This window comes from Zalophus californianus, chromosome 7 (assembly GCF_009762305.2).
Source record: "Zalophus californianus isolate mZalCal1 chromosome 7, mZalCal1.pri.v2, whole genome shotgun sequence".
NCBI classification, from domain to species: domain Eukaryota; kingdom Metazoa; phylum Chordata; class Mammalia; order Carnivora; family Otariidae; genus Zalophus; species Zalophus californianus.
This window is the reverse complement of record NC_045601.1, coordinates 21253832-21280896: the sequence shown is the minus strand read 5'-3', so window position 1 is coordinate 21280896 and position 27065 is coordinate 21253832. Positions and strand designations below refer to the sequence as shown.

Genomic DNA, 27065 nt, shown 5'->3' with positions numbered 1-27065 from the left:
GAAGATAATTTGCTTTCCAAACTCAGCGGCAGAGGTGCCATTCTGGGTCAGTTGGTATCCATCTGCACATTGATTTTGCAATGGCTAATGTCCGTGTCTTCACCCTGATGACATCTCCTTCTCTCTTCGTGCTTTCTTGAGAGTATCCCTTGATTAGGTTCTAATAACAGCTGGACCTTCTTGCTTATAGCTGAGTGGCTTTCTTCCTCATCAAAAACACACTTACAAAGATCCTTCAGAATGGCCTTTTGCATCTCTTCTGTGCCAGTTTATTGGAACTTGAGTTTTAGGTTGTGACCTGGCCGCACATCCTTGATAGTCCTTCTCGTTTCTGACTATAATATGAAAATGTGAACTTTTATCAGAATTCAGAAGTATGTCAAGATGTTAAGGAATCTTTTCTTTTATGTTTTGTGTGTAGTTTTACCTTAACTGTGGCATAGTAGTATAGTTGTTTTCCTCAAAAGAGGAAAGTGTGGCATGATTGATGTCACTGGAATGTGTACTTGCCTGTGTAGAGCATTATTACCTAGGAGGTCTCTTCCTGGGAATGGGTTTAAAATGAGCATCCTAAGAGTCTTGGATAAATATTTTGTGGCTTTGATAGTCTTATTTTTAACAAAGGGAAGGGGGGTAGGGAATGAGCAAAATGAGCGAAGAGGAGTGGGAGATACAGGTTTCCAGTTGTGGAATGAATAAATCACAGTAATACAAGGTACTACCGGTACAGGGATATATAGTCAGAGGTATTGCAACAGCTTGGTATGGGGACAGAGGGCAGCTGCACTTGGGGTGAGCCCAGCATAACGTACAGAGATGCTGAATCACTATGTTGTACACCTGCAACTAATGTAACATTGTGTCAACTGTACTCAAATTTTTTAAAAAGGAAGAAAAAAAAGAAAAACAAATGGAACTCCAACCCAATCTAAGTGAACAAATGATAATGAAAATTAAATTTATCTAACTTGGATTTGCTTCTTCTATGTGTGCTTATAGTTAAAGTTACATTTCATTATAATTACTATTTCAGTATCGCTGGGCTTGGTTCAGTTGTTTGAAAATTCACTGTTGGCAAGTGTTAGATTTAGCATTATTTCCCTTAAAAAAAAAAACCCAAAATGATACACTTTGCTCCGATATCCATTTACCAGATATCGTTTGAAAATGGTTTTTAGGATCAAATAAATACTTACTCCCCTTTTTTCTGTTCTTGTAAAACTTCACATGAAAAGCATTGAGAATTTGTGTGTGTGTGTTTTTTTAATTCTTAGAACTTGGAAATTTCTTTCCAAAAAGTATTCACTTCTATGAGAAAGTGGATTGTTTTGACATGAAATTTCTCCCTCCATAACTAATGTGATTCATGTCCATATGATTTTTTTTTTTAATCTACATCATTCAATTGACAAAACCAAGGATATGGTTTACATAAAAGAACAGTCTCAACCGATAGAAGTTAACCTCTGGGCTCTCCTCCTCGTAGATCTCTTTAAGGAAGTGGCGGGGCCCACAGAAATGTGTGACCAGAGGCAGCTTGGCCTGTTACTTCACGATGCCATCCAGATCCCTCGGCAGCTGGGGGAAGTAGCGGCTTTCGGGGGCAGTAATATTGAACCCAGTGTTCGCAGCTGCTTCCAACAGGTAAACACAAAGGATCACTGGTACGTACAATGTATCAGGAATGGTGTTGAGGATGTTCCGAGAATTCAGACGGGGAACCAAATGGTAGAAGACATTGGGTACCGTCCTGGTACATTTGTGTTTTATTTCTTCAAGCACATTTGATTCAAGGAACAGCAACTTCCTCAAGGAGATTTACTACTTATCAATGGATAAAACCCCACCTCATTAAAATGTGCTCTTAGATTGCTGTGGTTTGGCCCTGACTTTGCCCCTTTCCCACTCATTCCCTTGCTGTCTGCTTTCCAGGTGCAGTTTTCCTTCCTTCATTCTTGCCCTAGCACCTTCGGGCATGTGCCCTCTGTTTAGAATAGTCTTTCTTACCCTTCACTTACAAACTCTATTCTCATTGCTGATCCTTATTCTTTCTTTTGCTCTTTGCTTGAATCTCACATTCTCTGAAAATCCTTCTCTGGACCCTTCAGGTGAGGTTCTGTGCTCCTACTGTCCATCTTCACCTGAATCTCCTCTGTCTCCCATTGATGCTTATGAAAGTGTAACTACATATTGAGTTACATAATTGATTGATTAGTGTTTTTTCTTCCATACAAACCCCAAAATTCTTTTTAATGCTTGCTGTATATAGAAGCGTTCTAGAAATGTTACTACTGGTGTTATATGTATGCATAAAGGAAAGGGCTACAGATATTTTGCCAAAGCATATCCAGTGATTTATTATTGCTGAGAAAAAAAAAGCTCACACCATCTCTTTAAGGAGAATTGATGTTATGGGTTATTAGATTTTATAATGGCCCTTTTACTTATTTTGCAAATACAAAAAAATACCAAATGAACATTCTAAACACGATTCTCCCATGTGTTGGTTCATAGGGTGACCTTGACAAACGTGGGAGAAGGATGTTGTTACAAATTTGACTTTGCACATATGAAAATTAGTCAGTATTACATTCTAAAGAGAGACTAAGACATTTAATGCAATTAATCATAATCAATTTGGAAATGCTGCCGAGTATATTCATGGTAATATAGTCCCAGTGTAATGTTGTAACAGGTGGAGCAGGACACAGAGATACAGTTTTTATTTAGCATCTATAATGACCTTCAAGTTTGGGAAGTTACCAGTGAGTCTTTACTTTCTCAAATTTTTACTGTCTTAGATGAATGAGTTTTATAGGATTAAAATATTTATGTGAAAATAGTACCTAGAATTGTGCGGTTTGGGGTTTTTGTTTGTTTGTTTGTTTTAAATCTGAGCCTATTAAGGTCTTGGGATTTTTTTCTTCTTCCTATATGATAATTTCTGCTTTTTCTAATTTTAGATTCTAGAATTTTCTCTCCATGAAGAACCTTAAATATTTTATGGTTTAACTCACCTGGAAAGAGTTCTATAACTTACCTCTCACTTCATATAGATTTTCAGAAGATTATACAGCAACACCTGCTGCAGTTTAAATGAAGAGGTTTTCTTCACTTTGAATATATGTGTTTCTTTACCAGAATAACAACAAGCCAGAGATAAGCGTGAAAGAGTTTATAGACTGGATGCGTCTGGAACCACAGTCCCTGGTCTGGCTGCCCGTTTTACATCGAGTGGCAGCAGCTGAGACTGCAAAGCATCAGGCTAAATGCAACATCTGTAAAGAATGTCCAATTGTTGGATTCAGGTGAGATGATCTGTTGCCCGTGGTAGCAGGAGACTGTTTTCGTTTCTTTTGTTGCAATTTCAGCATTCATCCCTTCCTACTGATTCCCACTGGGGGGTTGTATCCTCAATAAATGGGATGCTTAGCATATTCCATCTCTCTGAAAATGGCATTCCTTCTTATAGCTACTACATGAAGCTTATTTTATTATTATTATTATTGTTATTTATACCACTCTGCTCCAGAACCAGAGATTTTTCTGAATTTCTATTTACATAGATCCCAGAAATGTTCATGCATGATAATTGCATGACTCATTATACTTACATGGCCCCGATGGAATTTGGTGATGTTGCAAGGCCTTTGGGTCAAACTTAGTAGTCAGAAAGCGACATTTAAATACTGAGAAGTAACCAGATCACTTTGTGTTACTTCTGCCCAAGTTGTTGTGAAGTTGATTAACCTGCTGTTCACCCTCACTGGAGGAAGCTTTGTCAGGGAATTTTGAGATTCATTTCTTATTGATGGTGTAATTGATTTTTAAAAATTTGATGTGTCAAGCTAATAAACATGACTCTCCTCGGCCATTTGCATTCACTTTCACACATTACAGAAAATCTTCTGACGTGGATATTTGTCTTCACATAATGTTGAAACCGATTGGAAACATGCTTTAGAGACTTGAATTCCAAAAAATTTGCTTTTTTTTTTTTTTCACTTGGGAGGTGGGTTCATTAATTTCCCTTGTGAAATCCAAGATTCTCTTGGCTCTAATTTGGAGCTAGGATGCTAAGAAAATTGCACATTTAGTGGCCAATCTACCTTTTATTTCCATGGTGCTTTGGATGAATGGCATTCCTTACCACCAATGAGTGATTTGGACTAAATAATAGGCATGCAAGCTAATGAATTTTCTTTTCTTCTCTCTAGGTATAGAAGCCTAAAGCATTTTAACTATGATGTCTGCCAGAGTTGCTTTTTTTCGGGTCGAACAGCAAAAGGTCACAAATTACATTACCCAATGGTGGAATATTGTATACCTGTGAGTACTGAGCCACTTCTTGTTTGTTTGTTTGTCGGGGGGAAGAGAGGAAGAGGGAGAGAGAGAATCTTAAGGAGGCTCCATGCCCAGTGAGGAGCCCGACTCGGGCTCGATCCCACGACCCTGAGAGCATGACCTCAGCCAAAATCAAGAGTTGTATGCTTAACCAACTGAGCCAACCAGGCACCCCTCTTGTTTTTTTTTAAATGTCATATTGCTTTTGAAATAACTAACGTCAAAATTACTCAATATATTTAGACTTAAATTTCTATGGAAAAAAATCACTTTTAAGATTGCTTAACTATTTTGTGTTTTTTGTTTTCTTATAAACAAATACATCTATGTTGAATTCATTAACATAGAATAATTCCACTTTTTTGAGAAAATTTATTACATTTTATTTACATCTGTGTTTTGATTTTAAACTTAACTTTCTTGGTAGCAAGCTCTTTTTAAGAGCTCACACTGGCCTGCATTGAAAATGATACTATGTGATGGAAACCATGTCTCTTTTAGACACATTTAAAATACGTTTTCATAATTACATATTTTTATATTAGCAAAAAAAGTAGAAAACAGAGGAAGTGAAAAATTCATAAATCTAGCTCCTGAATCAAATCAAATCTCTGATTTTGTTAAGATTAGATTTATTTTTATATTTATGTTATTTTGATCCTGCTTTAATCACTGAACATATGGTAGAGTAAATGCTTTCCCCTTGTAATTTTCCTAGTTACAGAATATTTAATTGAGTGAATTACTAAAATTTATCTAACCACTCCCTCAAATTTATTTGGACACAAGTTTATTTTCAATTTTCTGATACTATGAACAGCACTCATATAAATATCTTTGTGAAAATAGGTCTTTCTCTATATTGCATAAATTATATTTCCATAATATAAAATACTGGAAATAAATGACATGGGTTGATGAATACGAGTATTTTTATGGCCAAAATTCTTCATGTCAATTTATTTCCAAAAGATGTTTATACCTCTTTACATTATTATCACATTTTGTTAATATCCTGATTTCATTACAGCCTTGCTAGCGTTGGACACTGATTCTTATTGTTTCTTTGAGTTAAAGCTATTTTTTCTGAAGTTATCTTCATTTGCTGTCAAGAGCTATTTTTTAGCTTCCTTCCAAATAGTGAACCAAAATTTATTCATAGAGCTGTACATTTTCTTTAGGTTTAGGGAATTGAGTTACTTTTTGGATTATAAATTGACAGAAAAACAGCAATGCTTATAAAATACACACATATAAATCTCACAGTCTTGGGTATCTTATCTCAAATAGGTACCCCGTAATTGGAGAGGAAATCTCTAGAAAATGCTGCAGGATTATAATAGATGAAATACCCATAATGCATAATAACTTTAACTAGGATAAAGATCCTCCAAGAAAATTTATGAAACACCATTTATTACTATGATCAACATATTTATTCACTCAACAAATAAACATTGAGTACTTACCTTGTGTCAGACACTGCTCTCACTCTAATTCATCAGTGTACTACCAGTATAGACAAGATTACTGTCTCTCCTGCTACTTTCCATTTAGGAGTAGGGAATGTGTGACGAGGAACAAGGAAACAAATATATGAGATCATTACAGATTATAGTAAGCGCCTTTAAAGAAATAAATGGATAATGAGATGAAAGATTAGAGGAGGCACTTTAGATAAAGAAATCAGGGAAGGTCGGCCAGAGAAGTTAACATTTGAGTTGAGATTGAAGGATGAGAAAGAAGCAGGTGTGTGAAGAACTAGTAGAAACACATTTCAGAGAAGAAACAGTAGACACAGAAGTCTGGAGATGGGAAAGAGGTTGGCATGGATGGAACACAGAAGAAAAATGGAGCATGTTCCACAAGGAGCGGGTGGTGGGTAGCACCGGCTATGTCATTTGAAATGCCCAGAGTATCGTGAAGAGGTGGAACCCCTTGTTCAAAATGTCTTATAACTTTTAAGATGGCAACAGCGGAGCATTAACCCAAACTTAGGGAGCTTGTGTGTGTGGGATCCCTGCAACTGCACAGGTCACACATCCAGGCAGATGGGAAAGAAAGAGGTGGGAATGACAGGGGAACAGAAAGCAACGGGTGAATTTCTCCATCCACCAAAGGGAGAATGGTAGGAGATGAGATGAAAGGGAAAGGCGGTATCAGATTGTACAGAACCCTGCTGGTCATTATAAGAAATTGGGGAGAAGGGCGCCTGGGTGGCTCAGCTGGTTAAGCGACTGCCTTCGGCTCAGGTCATGATCCTGGAGTCCCGGGATCGAGTCCCACGTCGGGCTCCCTGCTCAGCGGGGGGTCTGCTTCTCCCTCGGACCCTCTTCCCTCTCGTGCTCTCTGTCTCTCATTCTCCCTCTCTCAAATAAATAAATAAAATCTTTAAAAAAAAAGAAATTGGGGAGAAGCATAGTATTAATATTTGCATGATTAGAAGTAGGCATTTAGGAAACTGATTATAAAGACCTAATGTCAAAAAATGGGAAAAATCACAAAGTAAATATACATTGAAGATGTATAAAAATGATGACATGTTTAAAGATGTATAAAGTAAGTAAAGATGTATAAAATTACTATTTTTCTAAGTCTTAAATATAATTCCTAATGATTTTGCAAAATACCCACACAATTTGAAATCTGCATCTCTTCAACAATAGTCATTGGGCATTTGGAAATGCCGCGAATCACTGATACACTGATGCATTTCACTGATACATAAAAACTCATTTTAAAATGAAATCTGTAGGTTACCCAAAGCTCTTCTTGTTACATAGATTTTTGCAAAGTCATTGTTGTCCTGTCTGAGATCATGGCTTCTCCTGCATTGTAAAGGATGGCTTCCTTTTTGTAGGTGTGCTTTGGGAGGTCCTTTGCCTCTTTCTGGAGTTTATGTAGTGATCTTAATCAGCAACCTACTCAAGATCATCTTATGGCAGGTTATTTTCTGCATTTGACCCCACAGCTTTTGATAAAGTAACTAACTAGAAATATATGTAAATTGAATTTTTGAACGGTATACTCTTGAATTGAATAGTAATGAATTAATAATTAATGGTTCTCTAATTTTCTTTCTTTTCATCAACATTCTTTGGATTTTTGCTCTCCTCTTTTAAGTAAGCTCTTTTTTTTATATTTCATCTGTCTTTTACCCAACATTCCCTAAACTCATTTGATGTCTGTCTTAGAAAAGGAACTCAAATCTGAGTTTTTCAATGCAATGATATTAAGCACCGCTTGCATGCAAATAGGTGAAACCTTTCCATGCAGATCTTGACGTTTGCATTTCTCATAGAGCATCTCCATTCGTGGTGGGGATGGTGCTCTAGTTATATTACTGACTTCATTTCTTTCCCCTTCAACTTCCTTCTTTCTGAATCTGAATGTTTTACTGTTAAAGGTTTTCTGAAGTCTTATTTTAAACCCTCAAAGCTCCAGAAATATTTCTTCAAACACATCAGCTGGCTGTGACAATGTTTGTCTTCAGATGTAAGCCGACTAATGGTGTGTGAATTCTCTATCATAATTTATGAAGGCATTTTATGAAACTGATAGTAAAACATCTATATACAGAAGTGAAGTAGAATTCTTGTTTCTCTCGAAAATGACTTTTTTAAACTCGTATTTTCTTCCACCATTCTCTAACCCCACTTTGTACATTTGAGGAGTTTAAGGACAGTGACTAGGCTCAGTAAGAGTTCATCTAAAACAGCGACATGATGTAGGTTCTGTTTCATCCCTGTCACCACTCTCTCCATCCCTCCAAATCCCACCCCTTCACAAAAACAGCTCAACTCTCACTGTGTGTGTAAAATCTCCCCAACGTGCTCTGGCTTCCCCTCCTAGGATGCCTCACCCTGTGGGCTCTACCAGCAGTTTCTGTTTCACCAGTTAGTACTTGACTGTGTATTATCTTGTATTGTTTTCCATGTGTTTTTATCCCCTCCACTCTCTTTTTAACTCCTTTTTTCTTTTCTTTTTTTTTTTTATTTTATTCCTTTATTTGAGAGAGAGAGCATGAGAGAGAAAGCACATGAGAGGAGGGAGGGTCAGAGGGAGAAGCAGACTCCCCGCCGAGCAGGGACCCCGATGCGGGACTCGATCCAGGGACTCCAGGATCATGACCTGAGCCGAAGGCAGTCGCTCAACCAACTGAGCCACCCAGGCGCCCTTAACTCCTTTTTTCTTACTACGCTTAAAGCTGGCTCACAAAATGACATTATAAATACTAATGATAGAATATTAAAGCTGGAAAGATCTGAGAAGTCATCTAATTCATTCTCATTTTAAAGAGAAAACTAAGTCTTAGAAAAGGTGATTTGTTCAAAGTTGGTGGCCTGGATTTAGTGATTTTACTGTCTTAGGGAAATATACATAATTTGGCACATTAGCAAACTGTGTCCTGTATGCTTGCTGGAGTGTTATGTTTGTTGGGTATCCAGTTACATAGGCATTTTACTGGGGACTGAAGATAGAGTGAAAATACAGTGAAGGAAAGTAAAGGCCTCTATGTGGAGAAATTTAGGACTATGTATTTTTTTTTAAATGACTAAGTTTGTGGATCAAGATAATAGTCAAAATTTTTTATTGTTACCTGTGACCTACATGTTTGAATTCAGGGGTTATTATTTATTTAAAAAATAGTGACATTTTATATTAAAGATGTGCAGATTTTCAGTTTCTTTTTTATTGGAATAAGAGTCTGTGGTCGTGTAATTTCACAATGAAAGTGATCCTAATTTTATCTTTTAAGAAATTACCTATATTCGCTGTTGCAAATAACCAAAATTTAATTCACATTAGACACATTTTTGTATGTTAGGACATAGAAAAAAGATAGCCCCCTTTTTAAAAATTCAGTTAGTCAACATATAATACATCATTAGTTTCAGATGTAGTGTTCAATAATTCATCAGTTGTGTAAAAGCTAGCCCTTTAAACTAGAGAGAGAGGATGATGAGTTTCATGTATGATTTATAAGAATTTATGCAATTGCTGCCAGTGAGCGAGAGCTAGATAGGATTAAATATTCAGGAGTATGGAAAACGTTTGGAATTGCTACTGGGGGCAAGCATGAGTCAATAAGAGATGAGTAAATTGATTGCTACCTTGCAATAGGAGTGCAGCTGAGGTTAATTGGCAAGGATTTGCACTCACTGACTCCATCATTGCTCACTTTGGAATTAAAGGATGGTAGATAGAGTTGAAGGCCAAGGGAGTGAATGATACAAGGGTGTTAATGATCCTGGGATTGCTTTGGGCTGTCCCCATACTGAAGAAATCCCAAAAGGGGTTGAAGGGCTGTGGGGGAAAGAAGAGGTTTGTTCGTATTAAAGAAGTAGGAGCAAGGGTAACATTTTTTTTTCCAAGTTAGAAATTTGGAACCAAATAATGTTTTGAGTAGTGATGAGGTCTGAGGTTTGGACATACCCCAGTATGTAGCTAATGTGGAACATAAAAGGTTTTGAGATGAGGTGGCATTTAGAAGACCATCAGTATGTCTCTGGAAGGTGACAGGTGGTAGCTGGGTCTGGCCACCCATGGTCAAAGGGGAGTGGGCGGGCACATTAGTTTTAGTTGGTGAGAAGGCTGAGGCTAAGGGCAAAATGCTGTAAACCTCCTTTATTCTTGGCCTTTGTGGGAGAGAGATTATACAGTCCATCATGGAAAGGGTGGTAGGGGAGATGTTTTATCCCAGGAGCATCAAGATTCACTGAAAGAGAGGGGTTGAGGTTGCAGATATGAACAAGATGTAGTGGAGTGTGTTTATACATCAAAGAACACAGAGTCCACGATGTTGGGGAAAGGAAGTAACGAATCAGAGGCTGTGTGCATCTGGGGAGGGACAGTGGTCCAGGAGAGAAGAGGAGAAATGGGGAGGGAATAGGGTACTTGCTTGTTGGCAAATACAGGCACAAGGAACCAAAGTGTGAGCCAGAATAAGAAGGTGATTTGAGAGATGTGTTAGCTCAGGGGGAAGAGATGGGATGTTTGCAAAATTGTATTGCTAGAAAAGTCTGCAATGTCAGCTATTCCGAGCATTCAAATTGAGGGAGTGGAATCATTACCAAATTCTCTGGTTATGTGCAAGGTTCGGATAGGACTAGTTTGCCCTGATAGTTTCATTGAGATTTTGGTAAGAAGAGCGGAGGACAGGAAAAACATACCTCTATGGGAAACAGCTTATTACTTTAATAACACTTAAAACACATTTGTATTGTACTTTTTAAGCAAGTGCATGTTACTTTTAAAGCAACATTTTCAAGCATATTCTTGCCAATATCGATTAAATATATGGGGGAATAAACCAAAGTTTTGTACTTTCAGTATTTCTAGACACTGTAGAAAAATCAATTTTCTACTAAGAAAAAAAAAGAAAAAAGTTTTATTTTTTTATTTGTTAATCACCATACATTACATAATTAGTCTTCGATGTAGTATTCCATGATTCATCGTTTGCGTATGACATCCAGTGCTCCATTCAGTACGTGCCCTCTTTAATACCCATCACCAGGCTAACCCATCCCCCCGCCCCCCTCCCCTCTAGAACCCTCAGTTTGTTTCTCAGAGTCCATAGTCTCTCATGGTTTGTCTCCCACTCCAATTTCCCCCCCTTCATTTTTCCCTTCCTGCTATCTTCTTCTTCTTCTTTTTTTAACATATAATGTATTATTTGTTTCAGAGGTACAAGTCTGTGATTCAACAGTCTTGCACAATTCACAGCGCTCACCATAGCACATACCCTCCCCAATGTCTATCACCCAGCCACCCCATCCCTCCCACTCCCACTACTCCAGCAACCCTCAGTTTGTTTCCTGAGATTAAGAACTCCTCATATCAGTGAGATCGTATGATACATGTCTTTCTCTGATTGACTTATTTCACTCAGCATAATACCCTCCAGTTCCATCCACGTCATTGCAAATGGCAAGATTTCATTCCTTTTGGTGGCTGCATAATATTCCATTGTATATATATATACCACATCTTCTTTATCCATTCATCTGTCAATGGACATCTTGGCTCTTTCCATAGTTTGGCTATTGTGGACATTGCTGCTATAAACATTGGGGTGCACATACCCCTTTGAATCACTATATTTGTATCTTTGGGGTAAATACCCAATAGTGCAATTGCTGGGTCATATGGTAGCTCTATTTTCAACTTTTTGAGGAACCTCCATACTGTTTTCCAGAGTGGCTGCACCAGCTCGCATTCCCACCAACATTGTAGGAGGGTTATCAAAAAGAAAAGAGAAATGACCCAAATAAAGAAAATCATGAATGAAATAGGAGAGATCACAACCAACACCAAAGAAATACAAACAATTATAAGAACATATTATGAGCAACTCTATGCCAGCAAATTAGATAATCTGGAAGAAATGGATGCATTTGTAGAGATGTATCAACTACCAAAACTGAACCAGGAAGAAATAGAAAACCTGAACAGACCTATAACCACTAAGTAAATTGAAGCAGTAATCAAAAATCTCCCAACAAACAAAAGCCCAGGGCCAGATGCCTTCCCAGGGGAATTCTACCAAACATTTAAAGAAGAATTAATACCTATTCTTCTGAAACTGTTCCAAAAAATAGAAATGGAAGGAAAACTTCCAAACTCGTTTTATGAGGCCACCATTACCTTGATCCCCAAACCAGACAAAGACCCCATCAAAAAGGAGAATTACAGACCAGTATCCTTGATGAACATGGATGCAAAAATTCTCACCAAAATACTAGCCAGTAGGATCCAACAGTACATTAAAAAGATTATTCACCACGATGAAGTAGGATTTATCCCTGGGCTGCAAAAAGCTTTATTTTTAAAGTGAAATCACATCTTTTCTTTGCAAACTATATGTTGTTAGCAAGACTATGAAAATCAAATATCAGAAAACGCTATTTCATTCTTTGGAAAGTTCTACATCGCGTTAGTGTCATCGGTTTTTGGCAGTCTTGCTTCATCAGATGAGACTTGGGACATTTGCCAGCAGGCTCAATGTGCAGCATCATCGCTCCTTCTCTGACCTCAGCATCCTGAAGTGGCTTTGCAGTTCTTGCTCACCTTACCCTGTGTTCCCAGTAAGTGCAGTGCATTTAGAGTGTGTCATTAGCTCTTAAGTTGAGGTTTGGACAGCATCCATTTTCCTTTGGATACCTTATTACCCTACTTATTCTTGACCCCTTGGTGATTCTGTTAATGCTAATTTTTTAGTTTCATGTTTTTCCATTAGAACTTGAAAAGCTCCAAGCTTGTCTTACTGATTTCCTCCTATTCATGGAGTTCAGTGTATCTGAATTTCAACTTTTTGAGATCAATGAAACTTAAATCAATCTTGAGAAGTTGTTTTTGCAATTATAAAAAAAATATTGGAACGTCTTTAAGATAAGTCCTGTGATCATGATGGACTCCTTAGAAGTATGCATATACCATTTGAGATTATTGACTTCTATGTTTAAGAAATAAATCTTGCTAATGATGATGCTTTTCAACAGTGATTTTTGCACTTGTGCATAATATCCAAATGGTAGTGTTTAATTATTCTGCCAATGTGCCAAATGGCTGTGTTGTTTCTTATATAACCTTGGTTTTCCTCTTTGTACTTCCTTTTTTTTTTTTTTTTTACTGCGTCTAAAATTTATTCATTTTTGTAGTTAATGGTTAAAGCTCTAACAATAGCATTTGTTAAAGAATTAGATGATATTGCCATCCCAAGTTATGAGCTAACCAAAGGAATTTGGGGGAGATTTTAGCTAAATATGGTTTTGCTTATTTATATGCAGTTGTTTGGTGTTTTGCTTAAATTGCTAAGTATTTAGAAGTTGGATGTTTTGGCCTCTAGCTTATTTGACATCATTGTTAATAGTCCTTTTTATGTTTTGCCTTGTGGATCTTTCATGTTAATAGGAGGAGTTTTTTGAGCTGAAGTAGTAAAGCAATTTATTCAAGGATCTACTTGACTACAATACTGTGAGGGTTAGCATATCTAAATTCTAGATTCTTTTGTACCTTAGCCTTGTTGCTCCTTGTAATTCACATTAATAAGAAGGAAAAGACTCTCAGTCATATATCCATGTTTTTGAAGTTCAATAATACATAGGTGTCAGCATTTACAATAAGAATATATAGTTTAAAACATGAACAGGGATATGTAGAATAATACATATGGATTTATATGTAGATATACAAACACAAGTAAAACAAATGGATTAATTCTAAATTTGCTCTATATGATGTCTATATTTGTCCTCAGTCAAGGAATAAAATGAAGGAAAATTTAAAATACTACCAACTTTGGTTGGCAAAATAGAACTCGAGTGAAAAATCATCTGATGCCAATTTACACAGGCGTTTTTAAGGTTTTGGTAGAGAGTTACATGCACAGACTTACCCAGGAAAGCTTTTGTAATTCAGCAACATGTTTTTATATTTCATGCATTCATTTTTGTTAGTTGGTGGGGTGCAAGTTGAGAACTAATTACTTGTTATTACCCAAATAAGTTTTCATCATTATCTCTGTGCTACTTAATAGCAGCATAGTGGAGGGAAGTATAATTTTGAGTATTCACATGCCCACTTGTCTGTGTAGGTTTAGTTTTAAAATGTTTTTCACAGTGACTCACCTTCATTAGCTTTCCAAAAATGACAATTTGAAAGACAGTCTTCATTTGGATATGTGAGTTCTTACGTACTTGTTAAAAATCAAGCCAGAAGGATTTGGGGGAGATGGTGGTAGAGTTTTTCAATATCTTTTGTCTTTGTCATTTTCTTCCCATTTCTAAATTAGTTACATAAAAAGAGAGCAACTAGACAAAAAGCCAACTCTCTGGGCAACATTTACAATAAAACTAGGTAATAAGATATCCCCCAAAATAAATCTGGGTGCTGACAAGCCACCCCTAGCCATAATACCTGCATGAAGATATCATTAAGATAAAAGAAAAGGAAGCAAGGTGCCTGAGAAATGGAGAACCCCAAAACAGCAGGTGTTCAGTGGAGAGCTCAAAGGGCTGGTTTGGGAGCAGAGCTGTGAACCTGGGAGGGGCCCAGAGGGGAAGGTCTGAAGGTGCTGGGGTGCTCTGGGCTTCTGGAGTCTTTAGACCTGACCCCCCCCTCCCCCCGCCAGGGCTTCCCTCCAGGAAAAGAGCCTCAGGCTACATAAACTGCTAGGAATGACACCAACATAGCAGGTCAAAGCAACAGAGATGAAAGAAAGAAATGGTCCAGTCCAAAGTAGGGCAAGGGAATAGGACCAGGAAATCCCCAAAGTCAAGTGCCCTATTTTTGAATACCCAGCAAAAGCAATGGAAGAAGGAACCCTGTGAAGTTAGAGAAGATTTCCTGAACCTGCATGAAGCTTTCCTGAATTAGTAAAATTAATTTCACAACAATGACAAAATTGAGCAGCAGAAAGTATCAAGATCAAATCTCATATAAAGCAATTATAAGGAAATGATATGAGCCAAATAATATAAGTATAGTAAAGCATACCAGAAATATGTGCTCCTTGAACAGGTCAAAACTGTAACCTACTATTTTAAAATAAGCATAAGAAAATGATCCAACACATGAAAGAAACCATAAATCAGAACTGGAAAATCTTGGAAAGGGTGAGGTGACAGAACTCAGGAAAGAATTAGAAATAAAAGGAAAACTCATTTCAAAAGTTAAGACTAATTAATTTTAGTCTTAATAAACAGAACAGTTAAATATCTTGAGAGAAATAGAAGGTGAATAAGATACAAACTTTAAAAGTCAAAAAGAAATGAAGAAAGCAATATAAAAGATCCAAGAGAAAATGACAAATATTGAAGATAGGGGAAAAATTGAAAGTATGAATAATAGAAATGCAGAATAGGAAACCCTGAGTAAGACAGAACAAACACTAAAAATAAAAATCCAAGAAAAACCTTCCTTCCCACCAAAAAAGAAAAGGTGAAACTGTATTCTGAGAGTATATCACATGCCTGAGAACATTGACTCAGAGTGACCAATACTATAATATGTTCTGATAAAATTACTGGACTTCAAAGTCAAAGAAAAAAAATCTTCCAGTCATTTAAACAAAATGAACAACGTGACTTAAAAGGAAAGAAAATTAAATAATCAGCAGCAAAGCTTTATGCCAAATAACTATTGGTATTATGATCTGAGGATGAAATTGAAAGAATCACTCTTTACTACACAAATTATCCAACATTTTAAGTTATCCATGTATTTCTTGAAAGACTAGGTTTTTATTTATTGCTGTAAGAAAAGAAAGAAGGAGAACAATGGAAGGACATTTTTAAGAAACTCAGGGGAAAAAAGCATGTGAGCCAAGGATTTTATATTGAGAAAAACCAGCCTTCTAGTATCTAGTAAAGACACAGGAAAATTATCACCAATATACAAAAACTCAGGTAATATTGGTCCTATGAGTACTTCTTGAAGATTTACTAGAGACCAAGCTTCAGAAAAACAAAATAACTGAAGAAATAGCATCCTAAGGACAGGTAGAGACCATTAAATATACTGTTACCTGTAGAATTTAAACGAAGTGGGGTTAACTGGAAGGGGTGCCTACTGGCCAAAGATAGGACAATTTGATCTTCAATAATGATAATAATTGCAATGGACCAAAAACCCATCAAATATGTTAAAAATCTACAAGTTCATAATGATACATGAAAATAATTTTAAAAAATTGGTCATCTTTGGAGAATGATAGGAATGTATTACTGGGGAAATTGGTCCATAAAAGGGAAAAATCAAACATGTAATCCTGCCTTTCCTGAATGAACTGTATGACTGAGTGGCCAAAGAGTGGACAAGGGGCCATGCCTTCATATAATTATTTCAACTAATAAGTGAAAATGGATGATAGAATTAGAATGCCACCATTTTGAAACCCCCATTGAGTGGATATAGGCATTTAGCATGAAATCTGCTAGGCTCACAAAATAATGATAACCAGACATCATGTGCCTACCGAACACTACTGATGGTCTTGCCAGATCATCCCTGAAGCTGATGCATTCTCTGGATTCAGCTGCCAGTTTGCAGGCTATCCAGAGGACTGAAGAACTTGCTGAACTGCACCAAAAATATGCAATCAGCAAAGTTTAGCTAGGTCAAATTGCCTGTGTTTTCCAACAGATAAACTGTAAGGAAATGGCAAGTATGGAGGAGAAATCTGTAGATTAAAAGTGAGTTAAAATATATCAGATTTTTTGAAATGAGCAACTAAAGTATCTAGGGATAGACTTCGGGGTGAAAAAATATTTTTTACACACAAGGTAGTTGTTGCTCATAAAAATGAAGATAATGGTTATTATGGAAAGAAAGGGATGGAACAAGGCACGTGGAAGGGACTTCTGGAATGTCTGGCAAAGTTCATTTTCCTGACTGGATGGTACTTGCCTTACATATTCACTTACATATTCACTGAGCCATGCATTTGTTGTGTATCATTTTGTATATCTGTGTTTTGTTTTACAAGAAAAAGAATTTAAAAATCAGTCCAGTCACAAACATTTTAAGAGTGGGTATCCCTAGGTGGTCAAAGAGCAGACAATTTTAATTTTTTTCTTTTTTCTCTTTCATGTGTAATTTTTTTCTAATTCTACTTATACAAAACGTGTCTTGGACATACAATTTAAAAGTCATAAAATGACATTTCAATATGAATTGGTAAAAATCAGCCACAGGGTAGCTTAATGTAATAATAGGTATTTTAGTCGACGGCTATGGGTTCTTTCTCTTACAAAACTTAGAACTGTTGCATTTTTCTAGGAGAAGGGATATAGTGCTGGTATAGTGAAAAAAAAAAAAAAAACAACCCAGGTTTGCAAGAGCAGCTTTCTCCTTATTGACTTGTAGGTCTGAAAGCTTTAGTGTCAGCTTCCGGAGGGGTCAAAAAAGTAATGCTAATCTTACCACCCTTGATGGTAAAAAGAGAATGAAGGAAAGCTATTTATAAGGTGCAGAGTTCTATGCCCTTATGTTCCCCTTCCCTCATATAATGAGATCTACAAAATCTTTTGTTCCCTTCTTTCTTTTCTTAACAGCAATAAATAAAAACCTAGTCTTTCAAGAAATACATGGATCACTTAAAATGTTGGATAATTTGTGTAGTAATGAGTGATTCTTTCCATTTCATTCTCAGCTCATAATATCAATCGTTATTTGCTTTAAAAAGAAAGAGAACAAAGTATTATACCTAGCTTGAAGATAGAGTTGTATGTGATTATATTCATTACGCTAGGTGGGTGGTCCTCTTGTTTGCTTTTTACCAAACTATTGCTCTAGTGCTTTGAAATAGAGAGATATTAGGCACTGTCATAGGTAGCAAATTAGACCAAATATGTAAAAATACCTTTTAACTTTTTTTGGTGAGAATATAGGTGTAATTCATTTTCTTGGCTCTCTTTCAACTAAAGAATTACATTTTGCTAACCTGAATATAACACCTGGTTTTTGTGGGTTGAATTACTTTCCACCTTTTCTTTTAATATTACATAAAGTTTATAGCATTGGTGAATTCAGTGCATTTAGATTGTAAGTGTTGGTGGAGGTTTTTTTTCCCCCTTGATATGAAAATTCCTGAGGAAATGAAAATATGCTATTTCTGCATGAGACTGCGCTTTTTTTCAAATATTAAATTTGAGCATCATCACAATTAACTTCAGCCCCTGCTATAACTTTTTGGGAAGTAGGTAGGTACTTTTTATTTGTTTTTTGTATTTTGTTTCGTGGGAGATGGGGTTTTTGGTTGTTGGTTGGTTGGTTTTGCTTTGTTCTTCCATGTCTGGAATGTCTTTAGCTAAAGAATGTTTGATGTGGAATTGGACGTGTACTTTAGAATGATGTGTCATTTTTTTTCCCCAAGCAAAAGTTCATGTTGAAACCTAAATATGGATAAGCTAGAAGAACATTATGCTAAGTGAAAGAAGCCAGTCACAAAAGACCACATATTGTATGATTCCATTTATAAGAAATGTCCAGAATAGGCAAATCCAAGAAACAGAAAGTAGATTATAGTGGTTGCCAGGAGCTGAGGGGAGGCGACGGGGTTAGGGTGGAGGCGGGAGTGCTCGTGAGTGGGTACAAGGTTTCTTTTTTGAGGTGATGGTTGCCCAACCCTGTGAATATAGAAAAAGCACTGTGTTGTATACTGCCCTGGCAGAGGTGGACTAGTAAGTGTCCTGGTACCTTGCCCCCCTGGCCTTCTGCCCCACCCACGCCACTCAGGGCCACCCGAATTGAAAGCCTGGATATGGCTCGAAAACCACTGGGCTAAATGGTAAAACGTTTTTATTGCCAGAGGAAGGTGGACCAAGTAATGGAGGCCAGTACTTCCGTATCTCTCTGTATATTAACAAGGTGTTAAGAGCAGACAGAAAAATAAATTGAGTCATAAATGCTTATCTTTGCATTGGGGTCTTCTTTTTTATATTTCTGTCATGGAAAGCTTCTTCCCTTCTTTTCTTCTTTATCAAAACATTTCAGGGAGAACGTATCTATAAATGTAATGAGCCGCAGTTGTGAAACCCATTGCCAGAGGTCCAAATGTCCTTTATAAGGTGATAGGTCCTTTTGGCTTTATTCTCAGTCCCAGGCGTCCCTTCTCTAAGACTTTCCTTCTTTACTTCCAAATGTTATTCTGCTTATTTCTCCTGTTCTATCTGGTTAGGTCTTAGTACCCCCAAACCATTGTCTCTCTTAGCAACACTTTTCCTCTATGGAGTGCCTTGGATTCTTTTTCTTTTCATTAATAGCTTATTTTCTATAAAATTCTTCTTTATCTTTGGAAGGATCTGTACCTAAATACAGACATTATGTAGTTTATTCTGTGTTATTCAGGAAAAGATTAGACACTGTGGGTCTGATGGCAAAGGCCTAGTGCCAATGTGGGTGGTCCTTGCGATACTTTTTTTTTTTTAGTAAAATTAAAATTGATGAACTTACATTATAAATAGCTTGGGCTTATTCCTCTCTGCTCTGCAAGCCTAGAGAATCAAAAGTTCTCTTAATTGTGTACTAGAAGCAGACACATTTAGGTAGAATGAGAGCAGATGGAAAGCAACAAAACCACATAAGGGCTGACTCAGAATTTAGTTGTTTTAAAAAATAGTTATATTTTTTAAGCTTCTGTTTGCAAAACAAGTTTGTGTGAGTCCTGGGCATGCTTGTCATGGAGGAAAAGATGGACTGGGGAGGGTGCAAGGAGAGGGGGGCAGGCAGCAAGTGAGCAGCGTATTTAGTACTGGGTTTGTTATTATAGAAAAGTTCTCCGTTTTGTAAAGCGAGAGGAGTGAGGTCTGTCCAGGTTTGGGTTGAATAGCCAACTAGGAGTCAGACGAACAAGGTTTTAATTCACTTCTCTGCAGGTAATGTGAATATTTTAAATGCCTCTTCACAAGGACTGAAGTTGGTGTCTGTATAACATATTGTAAATAAAAACTAGAATTGTCACATGACAACCAGGACTCATCATTAAATAATATCCAGCATATATTGAAGTCTGGAAAAGGAGAAAGCAATAAATAAGAGAGAAGGAACAGGGCCACAATATTGTAAGGAATACTGTCAGTTTGTCTTTCCCAACCATACAAACATATAATTATTTGACATGGACTAAATTTGTAATGCGATATAAAATGTTACTCTTTCCTTGACCATTTCAAGATGATTAGTTAATAATCATTTAGGGTGAGGTGACCTGAAATCTGTCCCCACCCCGTCCGCTCCTCCTATCCCATGAACTGTTCCCAAAGCCTCAGCTTCTTACTTTAATATATGCTGGCTTGTGTGAAGTCAGTAGGAGGTATATAGCTCACCCTCATTTATTCACTTTAGTTAAAACCATATTATATCCAAAATGCTTCATCATCACTAAACACACTTAATAGCACATCACAGCTCTTTTATTAATAGGAATCAACCAATAACATTGCCAAAACTAATTTTACTTTTTGGCCCAATTTTTTAAATATTGGGGAAATGAGCTAGTTATGAAAATTAAAAAATTACGAACTGATTGCTGGATATTATTTAATGACGAGTCCTGGTTGTCGTGTGATTTCATGACATGCTGTGTTGTTCCAGAAATACATAAAGCTACCGAAATTGTTGTTATTTATATCTGCTCGAATTTTATTATAGCTAGATATCTCCTTCCATTTTAATGGAAGAAGTATAATTTTTTTCAACTTCCTAGACAACATCTGGGGAAGACGTACGAGACTTCACAAAGGTGCTGAAGAATAAGTTCAGATCAAAGAAATACTTTGCCAAACATCCTCGGCTTGGCTACCTGCCTGTCCAGACAGTTCTTGAAGGTGACAACTTAGAAACGTAAGTTTAATTTTAATATTGAAACGTCTGTGTACCCTTTTCTCTGATGTTGTCTCTTATTATGTTAATGATACAAGAGAAATTATCTGATACCAGAAAGAATTTGTGTTTTGGTAAAATGTTTCATTTTTTTTAAATTTTTACTTTTTTTTATTTAAATTCAGTTAGCCAAAGTATAGTACATCATTGGTTTTGATATAATGACCAATGAGTCATCAGGTCAGTGCAGTGTAACACCTGGTGCTCAGCACATCACGTGCAAAATGTTTCATTTTAAAAGAGGTAAATAACCTTGGAATCAGTCTTCACAACATGAGTTTTTGCTGTTTGATTTGACAATGCCACAGCTAAAATTTTAGGTAAAGTGTTCCTCCACTTTTAAAATATGTATTACTGTGTGTTCAACCTTTGCCTTGGTCATCTCTTTTCCTCTTAAAAATCCTTAAAGCGAATTGTGTTATGCACTGTTTCATGATTTTATTCATTTTCCATTTTTCCTCCTGTGGGGAGGGTTTGCTATTTCACGTCGTATGTTTTACACTTATTTTACATGTTTTTACTGTAAATTTATTAATAATATTGACTATCTTGCTTCATATATACCTGTGCTAAAATCTCATCAAAATCTTGATGAAATATTTTAATTTCTTTTCTCTTAAGCATGAAGGCAGCAAAACGAGATAGCTTTATAGGTACATAAAATAGACAAAATTTCTTAAAAGTGTGTAATTTGAGTTTATAAACATAAATGAAACAAAGTCTCAAAATAGCAAAATTACTATGGCATTATAAAGAAAAGAAAAATAACAACTTTTAACCTGAAGTGAAAAGGAAAAGAATTCTAAAGCAAGCCAGAAGAAATGCAAGAAGTTTAAATTATTGAACAATGATATATCAAGATCAAAGTAGATCTGATTTTAAATGTTTGAATCACTTTTTAAAATTGCAGCATAAATGCACCTGCTGAGGCAATTTTCTTGTGCTCAAATCCTGGGAAAAATTAACTTTTATTGCTAATCATTAGCAAAGTGCCTAGTCATAAAAATGGTGATGTTTTAGTTACAGAAAGATGCCCTCTCAAATGACTCTAGCAAAGAAGCTCAGAGGTGTGAAGTGTGAAGTTTTCTACATTCTCCTGTAAAGAAAATTGTAGTGAGAAGTATAAGAAGTGTGTTGAGTACAGTTTTTGTGAAATCCGTCTTTCTTTCTTTAACCTTCAAAACTCTTAGTTCATTTTATTGTGTGTATGAGAGATTCACAGAGAGTAGTCATAGTCTGGTATTAGGACAATCTACGACTCAAAGATGTCAGAATGGAAGGATAGACTATTTAGCTTGGATTTTTTTTTTTCCATATAAAGCTTTGTATTGTATTTTCCATATAAAGCTTTGTATATGTATTTTCCATATAAAGCTTTTTTTCCATATAAAGCTTTATATTCCATATAAAGCAAAGCTTTCCATTGGCTTTGCTGAGTTTATGTACAAATGTATGTTGTTGTTTTTTGTTGATTTGTGGAACTTCTAAGAAGTAGAAGAAAGACCACAGTCGAAGCACAGTAGATATTTGATCCCTCAATATATAATGTTATGGGTGCACAACTGTGTATATTGATAGATCCCAAAATACCACACATTTAAAGCATACAGAAAAATTCTAACTTTCTGATAACTTTGCTCGATATCAAACTGTATACAGTGAAAATATTATGCCTCCCAGTTATTTTTTCCACAGTCCATTTTAGAATAAATTTTTTTGGAGCAATTTCAGTTTAAAGAGAGCTATTCAAATACTTAAAATCCATAAGGAAAAGTAGATTTTTGGTTGTCTCTTTGTTTTGTGGATATATTTTTGTCTTTTTCTTCAAAAGGTTATATGATTTTACATTCTTATTTGTTTTACTATCTAATATATAGTTTAACTGGGCTGAACACCCCATGATAAATGCATAATTTTACTTCCCTTGGTATCAGATCTAATTAACCTTTGGAGTAGCTGCCTGAAGCATAGAAGGATCACATAGTGCTTTTGTTTACAGGACAATTTGATAGGCTTGAACTAGTGATGTGCCTTTCACTCTTAGGATAAACCACTGGCATTTTGTGTCCCATTTCAAATATCTACATCCTTCATATGAATCATGCATCTAGATCGATCTTTTATACTCCTTTTATGCATTTTTGATAATTTGCCTTTTCATGTCAAAATAATCATTGACATCAATCATTCTATTCTGAGTGACTTAAAGACACTCAGATGAAAAAGAACAGAAAAGCATACCAAATAATTTTGTGCTATGATTTTTGGCTGTGATTCTGAAAATGCTTCATTTCATCTATCATCAATTTGCCTGCATTTTCAGGGAGAGGTAAATAAGAGAAAGAAAGGAAGGAGTATAAGATTAAATCAGATGTCACAAGATGCTTTTTGAAAAAGATTTATGAGATACTGGATAGAGTGGGCAGGTTTTCTTCTTTTTTTAATTTTAGAACGCATTCTTAAAGTCAGTATAGTTCATTTTTCTGCTGAGCCCTTTCTAGTACAGGGCCACTTAATCTTCTGGTGTAACAATTTATGTGAGTGGGTAGTAAAGTTTGATTTCGTTTGTTCTCCTGTTTGTGAGAAAACATTGGAGAAAAACCAGTCAAGTGGTAAATGTGTTGAAGTTATTTATGAAGCTGATTAGAATTGTCTTTTGCATCTTTCTCTTTCATTCCTGCAAAATGTAATGTCTTATCCCCTATCCAGTAATTATACATGCATACATAGAGGGGATTTGGGAGAAAAACGAGTTATTACTAAAAGGAGGTAAACAAACCCATGCTTAGGTTTTTTTAATTAATTTCGTAACTATATGTGCAAGAGTTTTCAAAAAATAAATCAAAATAAATGAGAACTTGATTAAAGAGTTACCATTGCTGTGGTGAGCAATGGTAACTCTTCAGTCCATTTGCTTCAGAGTAGGTGGGTGCTCCCAGTGTGCTGTGAATTGTGTAAGACTAATGAATCACAGACCTGTACCCCTGAAACAAATAATACATTATATGTTAATTTAAAAAAAGAAAATAAACCTAAGAAACAAGCTAAAAATAGTGGTAAAAGTCATTTGAGAATTGTGAGAGATTATTATTGGCTAAAAGGTAGGTTGGTTTCCCTAAAGATCAAAGAAGTAAAATAGACACTTCTGCCTGGTATTGGTTAAAGTGGAATAGATGAGTTTCATGGTCTTTCGAGTTCTTACTGGAGCAAGAACCAACTCATGCACTGGGAGGAAGTGAGGAAGTAAGTCTCAGCTAAACTGAGACCTGGAAGATTCATAGAGCCAGACGTGCAGGCTTTGGTGTGGGAGGAGGAGAGGGAGAGTTTCTAGGCGAGGGAAGTATTTTCAAAAGCCCAGAGACAAGATCATTTGGGAAACTGGGGTGGGAAGCTGGGAATAGTGGCAAGAAATGAGAGTGGGGAGAGAAGCAGGACCCACATAAGGAAGGGCCTTGTAAGTCGTGCCAAGGTGTTTGGATTTTATCCTGAAAACAGTAGGGAACCATTGAAGGTTTATTTGTGAGAGCGCACTGGGGCCCCACCTACTGTGGGCCAAATGGATTGAAGAAGGCAAAAGACTGGAAGCCTAAGGCATTGAAAGAATCATTAAGTTCTTCAAGGAAAGTCTGGATTATATTTTATATAATATTAAGTATATTTAATAGAGCCTAATTCACGGCATATTAGTGTGTGATTAACCAACAAAACACCCCATTCAGCCCCTGCTCTGGAAAGCAGGGATAGGCTACATTATTAACTATGTCTGATTTTGAACCCTCTTTAACTGTAGACTCTAACTATGCAGTGGGATATTGCCTTGTTTTTATCTCCCAGAATTAAATGAGAAAATTTATCACGTAACCTTTTTTTCTACAAATCAAAATACTTTGAAGTCAATGAGGCCTAAAGTTTGATTTTTTTAATCTTACTTATTTTCTTAGAATTCTATGTTCTCAATATATAAAACACTTTCGAGAACTTCGGTTCAGCTTTCTACCTCTGCCATTCTTATCTTAGTTCAGTGAATCACTTTTGTGCTAACTGAATTAACTTCGCAAGAACCAGTCATGCAGTTTCACAAAGCTTTTCTGAGTTCAATTAAAATCAAAAGTACATATTTTTCTTGTGCTTAAAGTTTGCCACAGGTGTTGTAGTACACTTGAATTTTAGAAATACTCTCTGAGTAGCTACTATTTTTTTTGGAAAGTTTATAGCAAATCATTCACTTGACATTTAACATCCATATCTCAGAGTTAAGGAAAAGTAATGATGTAAAAGATGATTGAATAATACCGTGTTGTTTCATTATTGTTGTAACTAGCTTATATGTGGATGTTTAAGTCTATTTACAAATATTCTGACAAACACAGACTGGATTAATGCCTATTTTTGAAAGTAGGTCCATATAGTCTTAGTTTTTCAGCCCAATAAGATGCCCTTCATCTCCTTTTAATCTTTGCTCTTCAGACATTAACTTGTGCTTCCCAGTAGCAGCTAATGAGATCATTAACGTTTTCTTAAGTTTCTGTGTATAATAGAAATAGCAGAATCAAGCAGATTTAGAATAATTTAAACTTTCCTTCTTTGTTTCAATCAACATGAGCTTGTGTGGGAGACTGTTTAATCAAATAAAGAACTAATTTTCTTTAGACTTTTAAATTCCCACATTCATCAGCACCTCACCCCACTCTCCTCAAAAAAAAAAAAAATAGTGTTTTTCATTATGTTCAGTTGTTTTCGAAGGCTATTTCATGGAGACGTGGGGATTTCTAGGCAGTTTTTGAGGTTGGAGAGTCCCCAGGGCTGGAAGTGGTACTGAAGGGTCAAACTCCAGATTCAGGCAAGAACACATTTCCTTATCATTTTCATAGATTGAACTTCCAGAAAAAATTTTGTTTGAAGAAAGTGTATCATCATCTAGTTGCTTTCAGCTTTATTGATAATGTGAAATTTGGGGCTGGGTGTAGGGGAGAGGATTTAGGTGTAGCATCTTCTTTCAGCGTCTCTGGGAGGTTGAGATACTTTGTGCGTACTCGGGTTTGAATTTTTACATTTAAAACTGGACAAGGAATCAGAGAAATCTTGTTTTATTGCAACTCTGCCATCAATATATAATGCAGTCTTTGGAATTTCTGACCAAGTTTCTTCTCCAGGAAAAACAAGAATCTGATTGCATCATCTCTCAGTATATCGTGGAGCATTATCTTTTCTATTATTCCATGTTTTTGAGCTATTGTAGAGCATTTTGTTTCTTTTTTTTTCAATGAGACTATTTAAAGATGCGTTTGCTCTCCTGTAACAAATGTCCTGTAATATCTGTGAAAAGCCCCTGCAGGCACTTGAATGCGCAGCTTCTTCTCTAGAATAAACAGGGACTTCTGCTACTTTTGATTTCCCCGTGGTGCACCTCAGGGCAACCAAACGTGCGAGTGGAAGACAGCTGAGAAAGTCTTCTCCCCCCGCCTCCCACTGCCTTTGTCTGCAGTCGCTCTCAAGTGCTAGTTCTGTGACTTCTGTTTCCCTCTCCCCCTCCGCAGTCCTGTCACTCTCATCAGCATGTGGCCGGAGCACTATGAGTGAGTATTCACAGCTCCATCTGCAGGAGCCGGTACTCTGATCCGTGTCATTAGCATGGGGGTAATTACGAAACTCTTGAACTAAAAGAATAGTCTGCCTCCTGGGTAACAATCCTCATGGTTTGTTTGCATGGCAAATTCACTGTTTAACTAAGCTAACATTCCTAATAGTGACGTCTGTCGATATTCGGGCATAAAATTGTTTCTTTGCTTTTTCTTTTATAGCCCCTCACAGTCTCCTCAGCTGTTTCATGATGACACCCATTCCAGAATAGAACAGTATGCCACACGGTAAGAGACTTTGATAGGAGCCCTCTGCTGCGTTGCCACCCAGAATGTATCTATTTCTGTATGAATCCTATATCATTGACATGCCTTGATTTAAGAGATGTTTTGCAAGAGTTGTGACTCCATTATATTTGGAATCTGGGTTCTCATCTTTCCATGTTGTGATTTGCACTTTATCAAAGACTTGCTATGCATTCTATGAAGAGTGAATCTCCATGGGATGTGACTATTGAGCTCGTGAGAATCCAAACACTAGACAAGCAGGATTTAGATAATATAACCCATTTCAGTGAATGAGTGTAGGAACTGAAAGTGTTCTCAGGAGTTGGTGCACATATGAATTACAATATGTAATTAAGTTTATGCTAATGCTTTATTATAGAGGTTTATTTTAGAGTCCTTAAACAATGTAGAATACAGGGTGGTCTTGCTGGCATGCACAAACTTTCAGAAAAGAAGTGTATATAGGAA

General features: G+C 36.4%; 1 protein-coding gene across 12 annotated transcripts in view; it reads left to right on the top strand.

Moving 5' to 3' along the window:
* UTRN (utrophin) overlaps nucleotides 1–27065 on the top strand; it is a 500526-nt gene that overhangs the window by 449268 nt on the left and 24193 nt on the right. For 11 of the 12 annotated variants that reach the window (XM_027601866.2, XM_027601862.2, XM_027601867.2 and 8 more), the window contains 6 exons: nucleotides 1487–1644; nucleotides 3142–3308; nucleotides 4218–4329; nucleotides 20555–20691; nucleotides 26268–26306; nucleotides 26532–26597. In XM_027601866.2, the coding sequence (XP_027457667.2) occupies nucleotides 1487–1644; nucleotides 3142–3308; nucleotides 4218–4329; nucleotides 20555–20691; nucleotides 26268–26306; nucleotides 26532–26597 (679 nt within the window). The remainder of the gene's footprint in view (nucleotides 1–1486; nucleotides 1645–3141; nucleotides 3309–4217; nucleotides 4330–20554; nucleotides 20692–26267; nucleotides 26307–26531; nucleotides 26598–27065) is intronic. The other variant, XM_027601864.2, reaches the window with a different exon arrangement.